Here is an 18,933-nt window from a genome sequence, read left to right on the forward strand (position 1 = left end):
TAGGTAGGAGTATTATGGGGTTTGTGTGGGCGAATAAGACCCTGAGGGTAAGGAGAGGGTTCCTGGAACGCAGTAGGGACCGAGGAGGGTTGGCGCTGCCAAACCTAGGGAGCTACTAGGGAACTACTGGGCAGCAAATGTGGCGATGATCCGCAAGTGGGTTATGGAGGGAGAGGGGGCGGTATGGAAGAGGATGGAGATGGCGTCTTGTAAAGAAACAAGCCTGGGGGCGTTGGTGACGGCACCGCTGCCGTTCTCACCGTCAAAGTATACCACGAGCCCGGTGATGGCGGCAACGTTAAGGATCTGGGGCCAGTGGCGATGGCACAGGGGTGCAGTGGGAGCCTCGGTGTGGTCCCCGATCAGAGGTAACCACCGGTTTGTCCCGGGGAAGATGGACGGGGGGTTCCAGGGCTGGCATCGGGCAGGGATTAGAAGAATGGGGGACCTGTTCATTGACAGGACATTTGCGAGCCTAGGGGCACTGGAGGAGACGTTTGAGCTACCCCCGGGAAAAGCTTTTAGATATATGCAGGTGAGGGCTTTTGTGAGGCGGCAGGTCAGGGAATTCCCGTTGCTCCCGGCACAAGAAATTCAAGACAGGGTGATCTCGGGTGTATGGGTCGGGGAGGGCAAGGTGTCGGCAATACACCAGGAGATGAAAGAAGAGGGGGAAGCGCTAGTAGAAGAGTTGAAGGGTAAATGGGAGGAGGAGCTGGGGGAGGAGATCGAGGAAGGTCTGTGGGCTGATGCCCTGGGTAGGGTTAATTCCTCCTCCTCGTGTGCCAGGCTCAGCCTGATACAATTTAAGGTGGTCCACAGAGCGCACTTGACGGGGGCGAGGTTGAGTAGGTTCTTTGGGGTAGAGGACAGATGTGGAAGGTGTTCAGGGAGTCCGGCGAACCATGTCCATATGTTTTGGTCATGCCCGGCACTGGAGGGGTTCTGGAGAGGAGTGGCGGGAACAATATCTCAGGTGGTGAAAGTCCGGGTCAAGCCAAGCTGGGGGCTAGCAATATTTGGAGTAGTGGACGAGCCGGGAGTGCAGGAGGCGAAAGAGGCCGGCATCCTGGCCTTTGCGTCCCTAGTAGCCCGGCGAAGGATCTTGCTAATGTGGAAGGAGGTGAAGCCCCCTAGCGTGGAGGCCTGGATAAATGATATGGCTGGGTTCATAAAGTTGGAGAGGATTAAGTTTGCCTTCAGAGGGTCTGCGCAGGGGTTTTACAGGTGGTGGCAACCGTTCCTTGACTATCTCGCGGAGCGTTAGAGGAAGGTCTGTCAGCAGCAGCAGCAACCCTGGGGGCGGGGGGGGGGGGGGGATGCAGGGGGGGAGGATTGCTTGGGGGGGATGGATGAGCAAGAGATAACATGAAGGGTGGGGGAAACTGGCATGTGCGGGAGTGAGCCAGTGTATAAAGCTATGTAAATGTACCATTTTGCCACGTATATATCTTGCTCAGTGCGATTTCGTGTTATTTTGTTACGGGGGGGTTATTGTTTGTAAGGGGAAAAAATATTGTGTTGTTAAAAAACTTTAATAAATATATTTTTTTAAAAATATAATGACTCACTACTCCAATACTGTAATCACAGAGGTAGCATTCTAATACAGCCCTCTCCACCAGGTCACAAATACAGATGGCTTATACAGTTGGTTGGTTGACAGAATATTGTTTTGAAATTCCAATCTTGTACTGCTAAACTTTTCACCCAAAAGCTTGTCTGTAATATCATAGCTCAAAACTGTCTGTTCTTCAAAAAAGTAAACAACACTGTTCTGCCGATATTAGGACCTTGAAGTAGAGAATTTGACTAGCAATATGATTTTACTCTAATGCAGGGGTGTTAGATCTAATCCCCCTTTATTAAATCTGTTAATTCACCACTTACAGTCCCCCCTTTTGACCTTTGACCTAGCCCAAGTTAGCCAACTTCCTTTCCCATTACGATCCACTTCTGAAAACTAATTTTTAGATATAATTGAAGCAGTATAAATACATATAAAAGCAGTGACAACATATAATTGCAGTATAATTGTATAGACTTCAAAGATTCTCAAACTTTCCCTTCACCTGTATCCATCGTGTAGTTAATTTGTATTACATTTTGTTTCCCCCTGGCCTTCATTTCTCCCAATACAAAATTCCTTTTATTTTAATTTGGTGTTAAAGTCAGATTATCTGGTGGTAGGTGTCAGTGCCTTGATAATTTTTTTAATGTTTTCTCACTCTTCAGACCATATTACCCATTTCATGTAACACTGTTTGTCAAGTAGCTGAGCAAGTCCCATTCTTCAGTGCAGCTGCACTAGGTATTCCTGTGTGTTAGTTCACTCACAAGTTACAGATCACTTCTGCAATCTCACATCAGTGATCCAGGGGCAGCACGGTAGAATTGTGGATAGCACAATTGCTTCACAGCTCCAGGGTCCCAGGGTCGATTCCGGCTTGGGTCACTGGCTGTGCGGAGTCTGCACATCCTCCCCGTGTGTGCGTGGGTTTCCTCCGTGTGCTCCGGTTTCCTCCCACAGTCCAGAGGTGTGCAGGTTAGGTGGATTGGCCATGATAAATTGCCCTTAGTGTCCAAAATTGCCCTTGGTGTTGGGTGGGGTTATTGGGTTGTGGGGATTGGGTGGGGGTGTTGACCTTGGAGAGGGCGCTCTTTCCGTGGGCCGGTGCAGACTCGATGGGCCGAATGGCCTCCTTCTGCACTGTAAATTCTATGATAAATCCACTTCCTTCTTTAATCCTCGATTGGATTCTCACATTCGTAACTCTTCTCCACACATTTGCCTATCATATTGGATGTAATCCCGCGTGTTTTTTTTAACCAGTGTTCTTTTGTTATGCTTGTTGGCACCTCTCTGCCCTCTCCCACAATTGCTGTTTTGCATTTGTGAAAGGTTTATTGGGCCTATAGAAATTGTTCTGGGTATTTTGCCAATTAAGTTCATCATCCTGGATTCCTGTGTTTGAAAGAAAGCACCATTCAATAATTCTTCCAGAACCTTCTCCAAAATTCAAAAGGAGTCTCCATCTCTAAGATCTTTGCTTATTTCCCCCTGAACAATTCCAATATGGTGGCCAGATTATCAAATTCACTTCTCTTAAAACGTTCAAAGGCAAAGACACAAATATCTCCAAATTAAAGCTGTCACCTCATTCACCTCATCCATACTTTCCTTTCACTGGAATGTTTATCATTATCCATATTTCTTATTAAGTATTATTAAGAATAAAGGGGGAATGCTTTTAACTGTCCTGGTTTTGGAGATGGCAACTACAACTACTTGAAATTGTATAAGACACTAGTCTAGCCTCAGCTACAGCACTGCACCTCAGGGAAGACCATAAAGGCAGTGGAGAGAGTGCAGAAAAGATGCAGAAAAATTGTTCCTCAGGTGAGAAACTTCAATTCAGAAGCTAGATTGGAGAATTTGGGACTGTTTTCATTGGCGAAGTGAAGCCTGAGAGGAGAGCTGATAAATCATGAGGGGTCTGAACAGCGTTGATAAGGAGAAACTGTTCCCACTCGTGAAAAGATCAAGAAAGAGAGGGCACAGATTTAAAGTAATAATAATAACCTTTATTGTCACGAGTGGGCTTACATTAACACTGCAATGAAGTTGCTGTGAAAAGTCCCTCGTCGCCGCACTCCGGCGCCTGTTCCAGTACACGGAGGGAGAATTCAGATTGTCCAAATTACCTAACCATACATCTTTCGGGACTTGTGGGAGGAAACCGGAGCATCCGGAGGAAACCCACGCAGACACAGGGAGGACATGCAGACTCCACACAGACAGTGACCCAAGCCGGGAATCGAACCTGGGACCCTGGGGCTGTGAAGCAAAAGTGCTAACCACTGCGTTACTGAGCCGCCTGATCTTTTGATCAATGGGGCTATCAACGGGGTTTCCCATTCTATGGTTTCTTGTTCTATGCACATCCCCCGCCACTGGGAAACCTGCAGCAAGCGTTCACCATCCGTGGGATCCAAAGACCCCACCAACGAGTACGGCCGGAAAATTCCGGCCAAGGGTATGAGAAAGATGGTTGTGCTTAAAGTCACAAAGATCAGGGGCGGAATTCCTCGGTTCCCACAGCCGCGGGTTTCTCGGCAGCACGCCATTCACTGGCAGTGGGATTCTAAACATCCTCTGCATGTCAATGGGATTTCCCACTGTAGCCATCCCACACTGCCAGGAAACCCACAGGTGGGGGTGCTCTGCCGGCGGGAACAGAAAATCCCAATGATTGTAGAATTCCAGCCCAGATCAGATGCATCGGAAGACGCTGAAAGACGTGAGAATGGGAATTGACGAGTAGCTGGCTCTAGCCTTCTATTCTTCCTTAGACACAGGGATGATGCAAGAGGATGGAGAATTGTTACACCCTTGCTAATAAAAGCTATATTTCAGTCAGTTTAATCTTGGTGATGGGACTGATTTGAGAAATGATGATACTTGGACAAATATGGAATAATTAAGGAAAGCCAGCAGAGATTTGTTGAGGCAATTCACAGGGTGGCACGTGGCGCCGTGGTTAGCACTGCTGCCTCACGGTGCCGAGGTCCCAGATTCGAATCCTGGCCCTGGGTCACTGTCCGTGTGGAGTTTGCACATTCTCCCCGTGTCTGCGTGGGTTTCACCCCACAACCCAAAGATGTTCAGGGTAGGTGGATTGGCCACGCTAAATTGCTCTTAATTGAAAAACAATAATAATTGGGTACTCTATATTTTTTAAAAATTCAGGCAATTCATGATTAACTTTGTGGTAATTTTTCATGACATAGATAATGCTGTACTTTTTGGACTTTCAATAGGCATTGGTGTTGATTTGTTTTAAGGCTATATATAACCAAGAACATGATGAATTTTGTTCAGTTATTTTTTTGTTCTCTGTTTTCCCTTCGGTCCTACAGTATGATTCTGTGCCCCAGCTGAAAGGAACAACTGATATTGGACACTTTACTGAACTATTAGACTGTGCTGGAGGCACTAACTCGCCGATACTCCCTCCTAAGGAGGAAGCATGTAGTGGCTACCCTGCATCATCCCACAGCAGTACTGTTTAGATCAGAGATTTGCCATTTGATTGGAATGAGAGGCACAGGCATTGCGGTGGTTTAAAGCTAATAGGGTTGGAAAGAGTGTTGCACAGAAAATTAATTTCTTTGTTTAGTCAGATTCTCATTTTTCATGTTCCATTTTTATTTTATTTCCCAACAGGGAAAAACTGGAGGACGTGGATTTCCAGGCTCACAGGTGAGAAACCTGGAGAAATTTCTCTGGATTTTTATTGTTGTTGCTCCTCCTTCTGTCTCGTTTCTGTGATGTAATGTAACTAGCCGAAATTATATTATTTTCTCAATTTACAATTCAGTTTATTTGTATCGCATTAGACACTGGAAAAATACTTTATTTGCCTTATTTAATTGTAGGGTTCACAAGGCAGTAGAGGAGACCGTGGACCCAAGGGTGAACGGGTAAATAATTTCTTAAAATATTAGTATTTCTTTAAATAAAGGTAAACTCAGCTCAGACATGTATAATGATGGTTACCTTCTGATGACCTGTCAGACGTTTATACACTCCCAGTGTGACATTGTCCCTCAGTGGTTTATACACTCCGTGTGATATTGTCCCTCAGTGATTTGAACACTCTCAGTGTGATATTATCCCTCGGTGGTTTATACACTCTGTGTGATATTGTCCCTCACTGATTTAATCACTCCCAGTGTGATATTGTCCCTCAGTGATTTATTCATTCCCAGTGTGATATTGTCCCTCAGTGGTTGAGACACTCCCAGTGTGATATTGTCCCTCAGTGGATTATACACTCCAGGTGTGATATTGTCCCTCAGTGGATTATACACTCCAGGTGTGATATTGTCCCTCAGTGGATTATACGCTCCCAATGTGATATTGTCCCTCAGTGGTTGAGACACTCCCAGTGTGATATTGTCCCTCAGTGGATTATACACTCCCAGTGTGATATTGTCCCTCAGTGGATTATACACTCCCATTGTGATATTGTCCCTCAGTGGTTGAGACACTCCCAGTGTGATATTGTCCCTCAGTGGTTTATACACTTCCAATGTGATATTGTCCCTCAGTGGTTTATACATTCCGTGTGATATTGTCCCTCACTGATTTAATCACTCCCAGTGTGATATTGTCCCTCAGTGATTTATTCATTCCCAGTGTGATATTGTCCCTCAGTGGTTGAGACACTCCCAGTGTGATATTGTCGCTCAGTGGATTATACACTCCAGGTGTGATATTGTCCCTCAGTGGATTATACACTCCAGGTGTGATATTGTCCCTCAGTGGATTATACGCTCCCAATGTGATATTGTCCCTCAGTGGTTGAGACACTCCCAGTGTGATATTGTCCCTCAGTGGATTATACACTCCCAGTGTGATATTGTCCCTCAGTGGATTATACACTCCCATTGTGATATTGTCCCTCAGTGGTTGAGACACTCCCAGTGTGATATTGTCCCTCAGTGGTTTATACACTTCCAATGTGATATTGTCCCTCAGTGGTTTATACATTCCCAGAGTGATATTGAATATTACAGACTGGGAATATTCCAAACCCGCTCCTCAATCTTTGTTAGGTTACCTTATTTGGTCATGAATGTGAATACAGTGCTAAATACAAGATAATCACCATTGAATCCAATCGAGAATTCACAGAAACCTTTTTATCCAGACAGCAAAGAGAATGTGGAATTTGTTACCACATGGAATGATTGAAGTAAATAAAATATATATATATGGTGAAGCTCGATGACAATGAGAGATAAAGGCATCAAATGGCTGATACCATTCAATGAAAAGGGGTGGATGAGGCTTGAATGGAGCATTAACATGAGCAAAGTGCAGATGAACCAAATGATTTGTTATATTTTCTATGTAATTATATGTGAACTGAATGCTAACACCACTGAGTGACTTAAAGGATGTTTTTAAAGGCTTCCATTTCTGATTCCTCTGCAATCAGGTGTCATTCTTTTCACACAACGTGTAATGGAACTCTATCCCCCAAAAGGTTATGGTTGCTGGGTGAATTGATATTTCTTAGATTAAGGTAGATTTGTGCTAAGTAATAGTTTTGAGGCATATGGAACTAAGATTGGTAAAGGGGATTGAGGTTCAGATCACTCATGGCCTATTGGAATGGCAGAACAGACTCGAGGGGCTGAATGGCCTCCTGCTGTTCCTGTGGCCGTTGCAGCGGTTCAAGAAGGCAACTCACCACCATTTTCCCAACAAAGGATGAGCAATAAGTGCTCTCCAAGCCAACGACGCCCACATCCTGTAAATGAATATTAAAAAAGAAGCAAAGCCTGGACTCTGGGTGCACACAGCATGGGGTTGACCTCCAATGCCCCTTCAAATTGAATACACACTTGCTCTCTGAGCCGATGAGGAAGGCCTATTAGAGTGAGGTAGCAGGCCCCAGCAAATGTCTGCGTCTAGTGGAGAGCAGTTAGAGAGAATGAGAAGCAAACATTGAATGGTCTCAATAGCAGTGATCCAAATCCTTAGCATTCTTGTTTGTACCAATGTATTGTGTGTTCAATTTATAACAGCCAGTTAAAAATTTAATCGAAAGAGTGAGGGAACAACATAATTTTATCAATAGTTGTTTTTTAATTTAGAGTACCCAAGTATTTTTTTTCCAATTAAGGACCAATTTAACGTGGCCAATTCACCTGCCCTGCACATCTTTGGTTGTGGGGGTGAAATCCACGCACACGTGGGGAGAATGTGCAAACTCCACACGGACAGTGACCCAGGGCCGGGATTCAAACCTGGGTCCTCAGTGTCGCAGTCCCAGTGCTAACCACTGTGCCACATGCCGCCCATTTTATCAAGAGTTAACTTACAGATTTGCAACTTAGAAATTTGAGACACATTTATTAGGCGTGCTTTCGTTTGTAAATGTTGTTTTCATCCCAAAAGAGTTCTCCTCTTCTAAAGCAAATGTCTCTCAAAATATTTTCTCGCAACTTGTTTAAATTTCACTTCACAATACTAATAAGTATTTCTGTAACGGCCTGTTTCGTTTTGTCGTCTTCGTTTTTCTGTTTGAACAGGGTGATCCAGGAATACTGGGAGATCGAGGTCCTCAAGGCGAAAGGGGAAGAACGGGTTATCCAGGACCTCGAGGGGAGAAAGGAATTATTGGCTCTTCTGGATCAGTTGGACCAGCTGGAAAAGATGGTCCTCCAGGACCTACAGGTTCCCATGGACCACCAGGTTTTCCTGTAAGAATAACATTACCCATCTAAGTTGTCATAAAAATTGCATTAGCTTCACATCTACATTTTTTGCATATCAGTGATACAATTGAGCTAAATTTTGGATGGTTTCTTTGTGTTTGTCAAGATGAGAGATGCTGATAAGGGAATGGGGCAACATCTACAATTTTTACAACCAGTTGTTCTCAGAGCAGTTATATTATTGTCTATAGCCAGGATTATTGTTTTCCATGAGACCGAAGATGGCTATTGAGGCAGATTTGAGACCTGCAGACATCATGGCATGTAGGGCAATAGTTTTCACGTGAGGTGACTGGTCATGTGTTATTGGAAAGCTTCCAGACAACACAATCCTGCTTCCGTTACCATTTTCTGGTCGCTGAAGGGCTTGAGAGATGCACTCAGAAAGAAAGATGCCTGCCAAGTGATTGTAAGTGTCAGTATTGCAGCTCATGGTTCTGTGTGAGCTTTGCACTCAATCCACTTTTACCAGATTAACCTTTACCCCTTAAAAACTAAAATATGACCCAATGCACAAAGGCTTCTAGGATAGCCAGACAAAGGGTGAAAAAATGGTCCCGGGTTGTATGCTTTGGAAGCAGTACGTGATCCCTTCATGCCTTGTTAATCTCTTGGAGTGATACTAAATACTCAATAATATGACTTGGGCAAATCCAGAATTCCCTCTCAAAATAGCTCCACTTCTCAATTGCTTCTGCCTTTAAGAACCTCCTTAAAGTCCATCTCTTTGACTAAGCTTTTGGTCATCCCGCATGCCGTCTCCCCATTTAGTTCAGTATCTACTCTGTTTTTGATGACACCTCTGTGAGACTTTTTTCTATTTCAACGATGCAAGTTACAGATGTTATTAAGGAAGGTGTCCTTTGTCCAGATATAGAGGGCGGGATTCTCCACTCCCGCGCCGAAGTGGCCGCGCCGTCGTGAACGCCGTCGAGGTTCACGACGGCGCGAAACGGCCCCGATCCCGACCGATTCAGGCCCTGACAATAGGTTAGGATCGGGGCCGCGTTATCTACATGCGCCAGGCCTTGTCGCCCGCATGCGTGGTTGCCGTCCTCTCTAAGTCCACCCTGCAAGAAGATGGCAGACGGATCTTGTGGGGCCGCAGAAGGAAGGAGGTCCTCCTTCAGAGAGGACGGCCGACAATCGGTGGACACCGATCGCGGGCCACCCCACATTTGAGGTACCCCCCGGTGCAGGATCCCCCCTCGCTCCCCTGCAGGCCGCCCCCCCCCCCCCCCCCCACCATTCGCGCGCTGTTCCCGATGGCAGCGACCAGGTGTGGACGGCGCCGGGGGGAACCCGCCGTTTTGGCCTGGCTGCTCGGGCCCATCTGGGCCTGAGAATAGCGGGGGTGCCAGAAAATCGCCATTTTGGGCGTCTCCAGCGATTCGCCGGCCTACGGCCCGCGGAACTCGACCGGGCCGTTCCCGCCGCTTGGGAGAATCGCAGGAGGGCGTCGGACCGGCGTCCCGGGAAATTTTGGCGGCCCAGGCGATTCTCCCAACCGGCGCGGGAGTGGAGAATCTCGCCCCCTGTCTTTGTTCTACACATGGCACTGCTTGACCATCCATGTTCCAAAAATCTTTTCATATTCACAACACCAACGGAGGCATGTGGCGCAGTGGTTAGCATTGGGACTGCGGCGCTGAGGCCCCGGGTTCGAATCCCGGCCCTGGGTCACTGTCCGTGTGGAGTTTGCATATTCTCCCCACCCCCACAACCCAAAGATGTGCAGGTTAGGTGGATTGGCCAAGCTAAAATGCCCCTTAAACAGAAAAAAGAAATTGGGTCCTCTAAATTTATTTTTTTAAATATTCACAGCACCTGCCTGGCCAGACCTGGAAAACGTTCAGGCTCGAGCTAATAAATGGCAAAAAATGTTCATGCCACACAAGTGCCAGGCAATGACCACCTCTATCTCCTCTTGACTTTCCAAATACCCCACCGTCAAAGTCCTGGGGTTACCATTGACCAGAAACTGAACCGAACTAGCCATATAAATACTGTGGCGACAAGAGCAAGTCAAAGGCTGGGAATTCTGTGAGTAACTCACCTCCTGACTCTCCAAAGCCTGTCCACCATCTACAAGGCACAAATCAGGAGTGTGATGGAATGGTCTTCACTTGCCTGGATGAGTGCAGCTCCAACAACACTGAAGGAGCTCAACATCATCCAGGACAAAGTAGCCCGCTTGTTTGGCACTCAATTTGTCAGGCAGCATATGTGGGAAAACAACCACTTGCAAATTCCCGTCCAAGCTGCACAACAAGCTGACTTGAAATATATTGGCGTTTCTTCATATCTACTGAGTCAAAAACATTGAATTTCCTTCCTGAAAGCCCTGCGGGTGTGCCTAGACCAGATTGGTCACAGCAGTTTAAGAAGGTGACTCACCACCATCTTCTCAAGGGCAATCGAGGACTGCAACAAATGCTGACCTTGCCAGCAAAACCCACACCCCATGAACCAGTAAAAAGAAAAGGGGCGGGATTCCCCCCTACACAGCGGGCGGGGGGTTCCGGCGTCATGGAGTGGCGGGAACCACTCCGGCGTCGGGCCGCCACAAAGGTGCAGAAGTCACCGCACCTTTAGGGGCCAAGCCCTCACCTTGAGGGGCTAGGCCCGCGCCAGAGTGGTTTGCGCGCCGCCGGCTGGCGGGAAAGGCCTTTGGCGCCACGCCAGCCGGGGCCGAAAGGTCTTCGCCGGGCGACGCAGATCGGCGCATGCGCGGGAGAGCCAGCAGCTGCTGACGTCATCCCCGCGCATGCGCAGAGGAGGGGGTCTCTTCAGCCTCTGCCATAGTGAAGACCATGGCGAAGGCGGAAGAAAAAGAGTGCCCCCACGGCACAAGCCCGCCCGCAGATCGGTGGGTCCTGACCGCGGGCCAGGCCCCGCGGCCCCCCTCCCAGGACCCCGGAGCCTGCCCGCGCCGCCTTGTCCCGCAGTTCAAAAGGTGGTTTAATCCACGCTGGCGGGACAGGCATTCCAGCAGCGGGACTTCGGCCCATCGCGGGCCGGAGAATCAGCGGGGGTGGGCCCGCCGACCGGCGCGGCGCGATTCCCGCCCCTGCCGAATCTCTGGTGGCGGAGACTTCGGGACACAGCGGGGGCGGGATTCACACCAGCTCCCGGCAATTCTCCGACCCAGCGTGGGGTCGGAGAATCCCGCCCAAGACCTCCCTTCACCTTTACTTCCTCTGAATCTCATTCTTAATGCTCATCCGGGATAGGAACGTCTCCTCCAACTTCATGTACAATCAGCTTTAAAGAGGCAGCTCTTAAAGGTTCCTATTCGGCGATGTGAGTCCTCACCATTCTGTGGCTGAAGTACCAGCCTCCAATTATGATTGAACCATCAGGTAAAACAGGAAGATGAACTAACAAAAAATGTGTCATACTCTTACCGAGTTTCAGGCAACTTCTGCTTACAGAATTGGAAATCTACTTGGACTTGAAAAGTACGAGGTTAGCTCCTTCAGAAACTTATCTCAAACCAGTATTCAGCACAAAAATGCAGGGCTGGTAACGAGGCACCCTTGAGAGATCCATGACAGGTATGGAGAGGCCAAGGTTATTCATTATTTCTGAAGCCTTGGGTAAGAGATGCGTTTTTCTTCTCTTCTTCTTGAATAGTACAAGGTACAGAAGAGGTTTACCAGGATGTTGCCTGGCATGGAGGGCATTAGCTACCAGGAGAGGTTGGATAAACTCAAATTATTTTCACTGGAACGATGGTGGTTGAGGGGTGACCTGAGAGAAGTTTACAAAATTAAGAGTGGCATGGACAGAGTGGATAGTCAGAAGCTTTTTCCCAGGGTGGAAAAGTCAATTACTAGGGGACATAGGTTTAAGGAACGAGGGGGGAAAGTTAAGAGATGTACGAGGCATGTTTTTTTTTTACACAGAGGGTGTTGTGTGCCTGGAATCCTCTGCCCCAGGAGGTGGTAGAAGCAGATATGATAGCGACGTTTAAGAGGCATCTTGTCAAATATATGAATAGGATGGAAAAAGTGCAGAAGGTTTCAGTTAGACAGGCATCATGATCGGTGCAGCCTTGGAGAGCCGAAAGGCCTCTTCCTGTGCTGTACTTCTCTTTGGAGTGAGGGTCCATTCTACACAGCTGGTCCTTGTATTTATTATTCCTTCAAACGTACTTAAAGACATTAATGAAGTAACGGAACCCAATGTCACACTATGTAGAAATCCAGGGTTTGATATTGCTGTCCTGGTCTATTCCATCGAACTGGACTGTCCAGCAATCAACTGAAAATGACCACAATATAATACATCTCCAACTATGAAATCCCAAAGTAACAGCTCCACTTTCTAGTTTTATTGGCTTATCCAGTTTAAACAACATTCAGAGCAGGGAATCTTTGATTTCTGGATAACTTTCTTCTTGATAAATCTTCTGTTATCATGCTGCTTCCATTAAATGCTGATCTTTTCATTTCTGGTCATTTCCTCAAATATGTCTCTTTGCTTCATCAGGGCAGAAACGTTACATTTGAAGAAATAGCAAGATTTATAAGGCACGAGGTCCACAGGATTTTTGAAGGTAAGAAGAAAGCAGATTGGTTTCACATCAAGTCGCTGTCTACAGGGGAATTTAACAACTCTGTATCCCCCTTGTACCAACTTCCTTGAACCTACAAATTGCCTAGTGATCTCTCAAGATAGCTTTATAAAGACAGACTCTGAGATCAGCTGGGGCAATTGCCAGTACACTAAAACTGGCCCCACAACCATGTGTGAAGGCGGAAAGCAGCGACCAGAGCTCTTGTTTCTTCATTCATGGATGGATATGAAGATCAGGCTAGGACAGACAACAATACCATCCACGATAAATAACCTGACAGTCTTCAGTATGCCTGGCGCTGAGAAGCAGGAGTGAGTCACTCAGACCCTCAACCGTAAGGTATCATTCAGTTAGATCATATCCTTTAGGGGAAGAGAGATGTGGATTTTCCCTACATAAATGTGTGGAAAAAGCGCTTTCTAAATTAAATCCTGAAATGTATGGCTCTAATTTTAAGGTTATGGTTCTGTGTTCCCTTTGTAGCTGGGAACATTTTTTTCTCCCTATTTCCCTATTAAACCCGAAACCCTTCCAAAGTCAAGAAAATACAAACTATGCAATCCCCATCCTCCTAATTTAATCCGATAAAAGCCCTGGTATCATTTAAATTAATCTCTTCCTCAGCCAATAAATCTTTCATGAAGTTTGATGCCAAAACTGACTCAAACACATAGGAACAGTGGAGATTGGTACATTACTGGCTTGTAAATCAATGACATAGAGGAGGAATTCCTGGAGTGTATACGGGATGGTTTTCTTGACCAATATGTGGAGGAACCAACAAGAGAGCAGGCCATCTCAGACTGGGTACTGTGTAATGAGAAGGGAATTATTGCCAATCTGGCTGTACGAGATCCCTTGGGGATGAGCGACCATAACATGATAGAATTTTTTATCAAGATGGAGAGTGAAGTAGTTGATTCGGAGACTAGGGTGCTGAATCTTAATAAAGGAAACTATGAGGATATGAGACGTGAGTTGGCCTTGATAGATTGGGGAGAGTTACTTAAAGGGATAACAGTGGATAGACAATGGCAAACATTCAAGGAACGCATGGAGGAACTACAGCAACTGTTCATTCCTGTCTGGCACAAAAGCAAAGGGGGGTAAGAGGGCCAATCCATGGCTTACAAAGGAAATTAGAAATAGTAACCGATCCAAGGAAGAAGCATACAGATTGGCCAAGAAAAATAATAGGTCTGAGGATTGGGAGCAGTTTAGAATTCAGCAAAGAAGGACGAAGGGATTGATTAAGAAGGGGAAAGTACAGTATGAAAGGAAGCATGCAGGAACATAAAGACTGACACTAAGAGTTTCTACAGATATGTGAAGAGAAAGAGATTGGTAAAGAGAAATGTAGGCCCACTGCCGCCAGAAGTAGGGGAATGCATAATAAGGGACAAAGAAATGGCTGAGCAATTAAATACATACTTTGGTTCTGTCTTCTCAAATGAGGACACAAATCAGAGCCCAAAAAATGTTGGAGAATGAAAGGTTTAGAGAGAGGGAAGAACTGAGGGAGATCAACATTAGTAGAGAAATGGTGCTGGGAAAACTGATGGGATTGAAGGCGGATAAATCCCCAGGGCCTGAGAATCTGCATCCCAGAGTGCTTAAAGAGGTGGCTCTGGAAATAGTGGATGCATTGGTGGTCATCTTCCGGGATTCTATAAACCCTGGAACTGTCCCTGCAGATTGGAGGGTAGCTCACGTTACTCAGATATTCAAAAAGGGAGGGAGAGAGAAAGCAGGGAATTATAGACCAGTAAGCCTAACATCGGTAGTGGGGAAAATGCTTGAATCCATTATCAAGGACTTTATAGCGGACCATTTAGAAAGCAGTGGCAGGATCAGTCAGAGTCAGCATGGATCTATGAAGGGAAAATCATGCTTGACAAAATCTGTTGGAATCCTTTGAAGGGGTAACCAGTACAGCCGACAAGGGGGAGCCAGCCGGTGTGGTGTATTTGGACTTTCAGAAGGCGTTTGACAATGTCCCGCATAAGAGATTATTGAGCAAAATTAAAACGCATGGGATTGGGGGAAATGTATTGAGGTGGATAGAAAACTGGTTGGCAGAGAGGAAACAAACAGTAGGGATTAATAGGTCTTTTTCAAATTGGCAGGCAGTAACCAGCGGGGTACCACAGGGATCGGTGCTGGGACCCCAGCTATTCACAATATATATTAATGATTTGGATGGGGGAACAAAATGTAACATCTCAAGGTTTGCAGATGATACCAAATTAGGTGGGATGGTGAATTGTGACAAGGATGCAGAGATCCTACAGCAAGATCTGGACAGGTAGGGCGAGTGGGCAAACAAATATAATTTGGATAAGTGTGAGGTTATTCATTTTGGAAGCAAAAACAGGAAGGCAGACTACTACCTGAATGGGTGTAAATTGGGAGAGGGGAGTGTGCAGCGGGACCTGGGTGTCCTTATGCACCATTCGCTGAAGGTAAGCATGCAGGTGCAGCAGGCAGTGAAGAAGGCTAATGGTATGTTGGCCTTCATTGCGAGAGGTTTCGAGTATAGAAGCAGGGATGTGTTGCTGCAATTGTACAGGGCCTTAGTGAGGCCACACTTGGAGTATTGTGTGCAGTTTTGATCTCCTGCTCTGAGGAAGGATGGTCTTGCTCTCGAAGGAGTTCAGCGAAGGTTTACCAGATAGATTCCAGGGATGGCGGGCCTGTCATATGAGGAGAGATTGACTAGGTTGGGATTGTTGTCACTGGAGTTCAGAAGAATGAGGGGAGATCTCATAGAGACTTGTAAAATTCTAACAGGACTAGACAGGGTAGATGCAGGGAAGATGTTACCAGTGACAGGTGTGTCCAGAACCAGGGGTCACAGTCTGAGGATTCAGGGTAAACCATTTCGGACAGAGATAAGGAGACACTTCTTCACCCAAAGAGTGGTGAGCCTGTGGAATTCATTACCACAGGAAGCAGTTGATGCTAAAACATTGAATATATTCAAGAGGCGGCTGAACATAGCACTTGGGGAGAATGGGATCAAAGGCTATGGAGAGAAAGCAGGATCAGGCTATTGAGTTGGATGATCAGCCATGATCGTGATGAATTGCGGCGCAGGCTCGAAGGGCCAAAAGGCCTCCTCCTGCTCCTATCTATGTATCTATGTATCAGATCCCATCTGGAAAATTGTATTCAATTTTGAGCATTAAACATAAACATATGGAACCATAGAATCCTTACAGTGCAGAAGGAGCCCATTTGGCCCATTGAATCTGCACCGACCCTCTGAAAGAGCACCTTACCTGGGCTCACTCCCCATCCAATCCCCGTAACCCCACCTAACCTGCACATCTTTGGACTGTGGGAGGAACCGGAGCACCCAGAGGTTACCCACACACACACGGGGAGAATGTGCAAACTTCACAATGACAGTCACACAAGGCCAGAATTATACCTGAACCCTGGGGCGAACCATAGTGCCACACTGTCGCCACTTAAATATATTCAAGTTTTGTCAACAGAAGGGAAGTAAGTAGCTGATGAGCCTTTTTTTAAGTAATACATTTTGTTCTCTAATAGTCAAATGAATAGCAAAGCAATTCTGAACCCTGGAGTACACACAGGAACATAGGAATTAGGAGCAGAAGTCAGCAATTCAGCCCTTCGAGCCTGCTCCGCCATTCAATCAGATCATGGCTGATCTCTTCCTGGTCTCAATCCACCTCCCTACCTCTTCCCCATATCCCTATAACCTGTTTTTTAAAATCAGAAATATAACCATCTCTTTCTTGAAACCATTTAATGACTCCTATTCTCGCATTATTGGGCAGCGAGTTTCACAAATTCACCACCCTCTGCGAGTAGCAGTTTCTCCTCATTTCAGATCCTGTTCCATATGGGAACTCCATGATGCTGCCCACATCCTAGATAATCATATCATCAGAAAGTGTTGTCAGCTGGACCAGCTCAAACTCTGGGTTCCAGAGCTTAAGCAGCAGCTAGTATTGCTACAGTGTAGCTGTGAGGTTGAGAGCTTTGTGGAGAGTCCATTTATAGATGTGCTCACCCTGCAGGTTCAGCGTGTGCAGAAAGAGAGAGGGAGTGGGCAACCACAGGGCAGTCAGGTAGGAACGGGCAGGTAGTGCAGGAGTCCCCTGAGTTCATCTCGCTCTCCAACCAGTATTCAGTTCTAAATGCAATTGAGATTGATGGTTCATCAGGGGAGTGCAGCCAAATCCAAACTCGTGGCACCATGGGTGGCTCAACTATACCGGGGGTGGCGGGCAGGGGGAGTAAGAACAAAGAGGATTAGAAGAGCATTAATGATAGGAGATTGATAGACATTTTATGAACACAGAAATGAATCCACAATGGGATGTTGCCATCCTAATGCCACGGTCAGGGATGTCACTGAGTGGCTGTAGCGCACCTTGGGGAGGGGAAGGGGGTGGGGGGGAGAGGAGCTTGAGTAGCCAGTTGTAATGGTCCACATCAGTATCAGCAACATAAGTAGAAAGAGGAATGTGGTCCTGCAGTCAGAATTTAGGGAGCCAGGTAGGAAATGATCAAGTTCAACTTCAAAGTAGTTATCTCCAGATTACTCCCAGTACCACGTGCAAGTGAGTACAGAAAGGCGGAGAAAGCCAATGAATGGAAGGCTGGAAAGATGGTACTGGAGAGAGGACTTTAGATCCCAGGGATATTACGACCAGTTCATGGGAGGGTGGTGGGGGACACCAACTGGACGGGTTTGATCTCTACTGAGCTGGGACTAATTTCCTTACAGAGTGATTTGACAGTGCTATTGGGGAGGGTTTCAACTAACTTGGCAGGGATGTGGGAAACAGGGGGATTAAACTAGAAACACCAAGGTGCAAAGAACATTGGGAGAGACAGATAGCACTAGAGTAGGAAATCGCAAGATGTTGACTGGTTCAGCATAAGCAGGAAAGTGATAAATTCTAAATTAGGGTTACTGTGCATGCCTGTAAATGTGTGATAAATAAGATTGGTGAATTGTAAACATTGATAGCCACTTAGAAATGTGATCTTGTGTTGATAACAGAGACCTGGCTCAAAGAAGAGCAGGACTGGGTATTAGATATTCCTGGATACAAGGTGTTCAGGGAAGATAGAAAAGGAAGTAAACGGGGGAAAGGGGGAGGAGTGGCCGTATTGATTAAGGAGAACATTGCAGTGCTGGAAATGAGGCTGTCCCAGAAGGATCAAGGAAAGCATCTATTTGGCTAGAGCTAAGAAACAGAAAGGTACAATTGCATTGCTCGGGGTGGTCTATATGTCGGTCTATAGGCCACTAACTAGTGGGAAGAATGAAGGGGACCAATTTTGCAATGGGTGGGATTCTCCAGTCCCCCCTTAGCCGCGTGTTTCTCGACGGCGCACCATTCGCTGATGGCAGGATTCTCTCATCCCGCCGCTTGTCAATGCGATTTCTCATTGAAGCCACCCCACGCCACCGGGAACCCCATGGGCGGGGACGTGCTGCCAGCGGGAACAGAGAATCTCAATGGCCAGAGAATTCCAGCTAATGAAATTACAGAGAGGTGGATGGTTATCATGAAGGACATGAATTATCTGAATATAGACTGGGATATTGGTGGCGTAAAGGGAGAAGAAGGTCAAGGGTTCCTGGAGTGTGATCAGGAGAATTTTTACAGCAATATGTTTCCAGTCCAGTTAGAAAGGAGGCATTGCTCAATGTGATCGTGGGAATGAGATGGGTCAAGTGGATTAAGGGTCAGTAAGGGCACCTGGGCTTTTGATTGGACTTGTTCATTGCATTATAAGATTTAGATATGCCTAGGATAAAGGAAAAAGAACAAGCGAGAGAAAAATGTATTAACTAGGGGAAAGCCAACTACAATGGGTAAGAACAGACCTGACTCAAATAAATTGGAATCAAAGAATATCAGGCAAATTGTAATGGTTTTTGTTTTAACGGGGGTGTTGTTTTCTTGAGCGCCTGATGAACTTTGACCGGCAGTGCATATTGTTAATTTTACCAGGGCTGTAGATGTTTTATGAACCAGGGTAGGTTAGAGTTGGCAGCTTTGGATGGA

General features: G+C 46.4%; 1 protein-coding gene across 1 annotated transcript in view; it reads left to right on the forward strand.

Moving 5' to 3' along the window:
- The window catches only part of LOC140411420 (uncharacterized), a 104,532-nt gene that overhangs the window by 54,506 nt on the left and 31,093 nt on the right, over positions 1 to 18,933 (forward strand). The window contains exons 16-19 of the mRNA XM_072500527.1: positions 5,228 to 5,263; positions 5,440 to 5,484; positions 8,107 to 8,277; positions 12,787 to 12,853. Coding sequence (XP_072356628.1) covers positions 5,228 to 5,263; positions 5,440 to 5,484; positions 8,107 to 8,277; positions 12,787 to 12,853 — 319 coding nt within the window. The remainder of the gene's footprint in view (positions 1 to 5,227; positions 5,264 to 5,439; positions 5,485 to 8,106; positions 8,278 to 12,786; positions 12,854 to 18,933) is intronic.

Source organism: Scyliorhinus torazame, chromosome 4 (assembly GCF_047496885.1).
Source record: "Scyliorhinus torazame isolate Kashiwa2021f chromosome 4, sScyTor2.1, whole genome shotgun sequence".
Lineage (NCBI taxonomy): Eukaryota > Metazoa > Chordata > Chondrichthyes > Carcharhiniformes > Scyliorhinidae > Scyliorhinus > Scyliorhinus torazame.